The sequence below is a fragment of the Oryzias melastigma genome, linkage group LG10 (genome assembly GCF_002922805.2).
Source record: "Oryzias melastigma strain HK-1 linkage group LG10, ASM292280v2, whole genome shotgun sequence".
Taxonomy (NCBI): domain Eukaryota; kingdom Metazoa; phylum Chordata; class Actinopteri; order Beloniformes; family Adrianichthyidae; genus Oryzias; species Oryzias melastigma.
The window spans coordinates 16,661,038-16,665,306 of NC_050521.1; the positions used below are offsets into that span (position 1 = coordinate 16,661,038).

The 4,269-nt window shown below is 40.3% G+C and overlaps 1 protein-coding gene across 1 annotated transcript; it reads left to right on the plus strand.

The window, feature by feature from the left end:
* The first annotated feature begins 21 nt into the window (after nucleotides 1-21).
* sowahab (sosondowah ankyrin repeat domain family member Ab) lies at nucleotides 22-3,056 on the plus strand. Its single transcript, XM_024282901.2, has one exon. The coding sequence runs from the start codon at nucleotides 119-121 to the stop codon at nucleotides 1,256-1,258; it is 1,140 nt and encodes a 379-aa protein (XP_024138669.1). The 5' UTR covers nucleotides 22-118; the 3' UTR covers nucleotides 1,259-3,056.
* The last annotated feature ends 1,213 nt before the right edge of the window (nucleotides 3,057-4,269 follow it).

Sequence of the window (4,269 nt, forward strand, 5' to 3'; positions counted from 1 at the left end):
GCCTGATGTGTATCCCTTGTCACCGGAAGCAGCAGGTTGGAGGACGGAGGGGCTGGATTCACGGCGTCATCCCGCTGTCTGTCTCGTCTCTTCGATGCTTTAGCCCGGCGGGACAAGTATGGCTTTGACCCAGGAGTCTCTTCTGACTTTTTTGCTGGAACGTGGAGGCAAAGTGAAGAACTCGGAGCTGCTGAACAGTTTCAAAAGTCTCTTTAGCTGCAGCGATCCCGCGGAGAAGCAGCACAATAGAGACCGCTTCAAGGCGCTGGTGAACAGCGTCGCTGTGGTCAAGCAGATCGACGGGGTGAAGTTCGTCGTGGTGAAGAAAAGGTACCAGGATTTTGTGAAAGATGTGGCGCCGAACCTTCTTCAGCAGATGGATCGTAGCGGCTCGGGTCCAGCCGAGACCCTCTCTGAGTCCAGTTTTTGCCAGAAGATTGACTCAGATGCTGAAAACAATAACGTCATGGTGCAGAAAGGGGGGCCATCAAATCCGGATTTTACCACGGTGAAAATCCTGAATATCTGTGGAGATCAGGCGGGTAAATCCGGAGCAGTTTTTGCTCTTGTTGCAGTCAAATCCCCACCTAGAGATCTGCACGAACCACCCCACCAAGTGCAGAGAAGTTGTTCAGATTACAGGTTGGATTCATCAAAGAGAGCCCAGTGTTGGAGGTCAGAGGTCATTGATAACACACCTAGACAAGCAGAAGAAGCTACGGACTCTGTGCCTTTGGAGCCACTGGCTCATGAGTGGCTGGTGAAGTGTGCTGCTGGACTTTGGGGACACATCCATGCTTTGCTGCTGCGAGACACCCGCCTGGCCCAGAAGAGGGATTTCATGTCGGGCTTCACGGCTCTACACTGGGCCGCCAAGGATGGCAACTGCGGCATGATCCAGGAACTCATGGCGGTCTCCAGAAAAAGAGGCACTTTTGTGAACACCAAATCCCACGGTGGATACACGCCTTTGCACATTGCAGCCATGCATGGGCACACTGAGGTGATGGTGCTGCTTGTGCAGAGGTACCGGGCCAGTATAAGTGAGAGGGACAACGATGGGAGGAAAGCCGTCCACTATCTGGAGAAAAGTGCTTCAATGGAGCTCAGAGCACTTCTGGGAGGACAGGACAAGACAGACGAGGAAGAGGAGGAGTACAAGGGGCAGGCAAAAAGCTTCAACACAATTAGTAAACTGTTCCACCCTCACATGGGGAAAAAGCATAAAACAAGCAAATCAGTACACGAGTGGTCATAGACTCATCTTAAAGAATGTAGTTATTGCAACTGTATTGCAGAACTTACAACAGTGCATCACTGTTAACGTACTTCTAAAATTTAAAAAAGTTGTTTTACTTTCTCTTTAACCTGTAAGCGTCAACTTGAATTTCATATTTTGATAGTGTACAAAAGTACAGTGTCCAGTTTGAAATAGGCTGTGTTACACTTGCAGCAAAAAAACAAAGCTTTTCATGCAGGACATGGCAACGCGGCCTTGGATGAGGTCAGTTATGCAAAGTATGCGAGCATGTCGGTGACTGCTGGAATGCTTCCTTTATCTGTTTTCTCTTTGAACTGAGACCTCATTTTGTAGGTTTTTTGGACTGTGTTAATACAAAACAGTTATTTTTAACAATTGTTTTTAGATCGATCAAGCATTAAATGAGAATAAAAGGAAAATGTACTAATTAAACTCAACTTGGGTTACTTGTTATCTTATGTTAACAAGATATTTTAATTGTACTTTTTTGTGCATATAAAATATAGTCTTATTAGGTTTAATCCAGGGGCCTGCAAACTTCAACACTGAAAGAGCCGTTCTGGTTGACACAAAATCTTATTAAATTCTTTAGAAAAATAAGACCCTGATTTATATTTTCATTATTGTTACTACATTTAAGTATAAATAAAGCACAAACATTAGATTAATTTGTTTTTTTCTTCAAGATGTAAAATAGTTTATAACTTTTTATAGGTCTGGATGAGTTCCTTTCAAAATAAAAGCTGTCTTGTACCACATAGGCTAATCTCAATGCAGCAAATATATTAGTAGGTAGCGAACTATCTGCAATTATTAGGAATAAGCAAACAACATTTTTGTTTTGCAACCAGAAATTCATAAATCTAACTAATTTGAGTTAAATAAGTACCGATTCCTTATTGTATTTTTCAATCATAGCTTCAAATACTTATTTTTTCTTAAATAGCCATCCCACTTTACTTTTTTTTATTCTTTATTTGCATTTATACAACAAATTGTAAAAAACAGGCATAGAAATACATATAAAGTAGGAGCGGCAAAAGGCAAAAACCCATATTAAAGCCTCAATAAAACCTTAAAATTAACATAAAATACAATTATACAAGTTTATTCATTCACAATTATACACTTTACACAATCTTAAATTCCAGTGTGCCTTAAGCACAAATTCTGGTTGTATTTAGTGACTTCAAATATGTTGCACTGAATATATGCTTTAAAACTTTAAAAACAAAAAAGGAATAACTAAAGGATTTTTTTGTTCCTTTTTTTCCTTTTTACTGATCTGTCTCTCTGAATTTGTGGCACAATTTGAACCATGAGTTTTGTTATCCGTTGCACGACTACCTCAAATTTCCGTGTTAAACAGCATTCAATAATCAGTCACAATGTTTCAGTTTTGGTAAACTATCAAGCGGAACTTCTTGGAGGATTATGGGTACTGTAGTCAAAAGCCTGGTGGAGTGATACATACTTTGCTTCAACTGTTTGTGAATGATTTGAAAAAAGTTGGACTTTTCTGACTGTTCTGTTTAACTTGGTGAAGCTCTGGTTTAATAAAACATTTTAGCATCTACATAAACAATAAATGCTTTGAACTTTTTATTATCTTGTATCCATGGGATGAATCATTTGCTTATATAATGATTTGAACCCACATAAGAATGGAAAACACACATAAAAATAATGACTTTCTGAGGTTGCAAAGGCCTAAAAATATCACCCACTTGTGCCTACAATACTACTTTCATCTTTTGCTGACCAAAAGGAAACACAGTCCCTCATGACCTGAATGAGTTCACGGTGACAGTACAGCCCTAATTAAAGCTGAGGCGGAACAATAACTTTTGTCTTTTCAGGGGGGGGGGGTGTCATATTCATGACAAGAAACAACAGCTGCTACCTTATAAAATATAAAACTGAAACAATAATCGCAATAATGCAAATTTAGCTAAATGTTTTGTAAGATAAACATTTAAAAACATATTTTAACAGTGAAATTTGGATTTTATCTCCAGAACTCTTAGAATAACTCATCTTAAATCTTTCAAGATTATACATTCCTAGAGAGATAATACAAATCAATAAACTTTTTTTCTGAAATGTTAACAGTGGCCTTCCAGCAAGAACTTGGAATCTCTTAAAATATAGTGAAATAAACTCTTCATTGCAATTTATTAGTAATAGTAATTTTTATCAACAACACACAATGATTAGAAAATGTCACTTCACTGGAAGAGTTTAGACATGTTCTTCTAGAACAATTTAGTTTTGTGTGGCGTTTGAGGCAAATTACGTCATTTAAAGAAGGTTAGTTTTTCGCCTGTTATACGATTCATCTCACAAAATTCAGCTCTGCAATTTAGTGTTGGCACACTCACCAGTCTGAAGAGGCACAACTGCTGGCACTGTCACAACACGAAAACACTGATGTAAGGGTTTGTGGGTCGAGATCAAGGTCGACACAGACTTTTCAGGAGCTATAGGGCTCTGGTTCAAATCCTGTGTGTTCTATTGCAGCAAATGTCCGGCCGTCATTTGTTTTAAACTGTTGTTTTAAATTTTAAACTGTTTGTTTTTCTTTAAGTCCTTAAAACCCTTATAAGAACTGACTTAGAGACGCAACGAGTTGGTGAGGGCATGGAGAAGGACTATCGGTTGGCCTCAAAGAGATTCTGGCAAATCATCCGGCGCCTCAGGAGGGGAAAGCAGTTTTCTGCAGGTACTGTTTTCAGTGCAGGCAGGGATCTGCTGACCTCAACTGGGGACATTGTCGGGCGGCGGAAGGAATACTTTGAGGATCTCCTCAACCCTGCTGTTACGTCCTGCTGCAGCCTGGCCTCCTTTTCCATCCAGCTCCCTTTGGCTCACCTGGCAGGTGTGGCCAATGTGCCTTGATTGGCAGCTGGTGTCTATTTAAGTCAGAGGCGGCCACACCTGAACCAGGTGGGGAGCAGAGCAGCAGGCTGGGTGTTGGTTTGTGTGGTGTTGGTTTGTGTGGTGTTGGT

Coding starts and splice junctions, on each gene's coding strand:
- sowahab (XM_024282901.2), top strand. CDS start 119: ATGGCTTTGACCCAGGAGTCTCTTCTGACTTTTTTGCTGGAACGTGGA.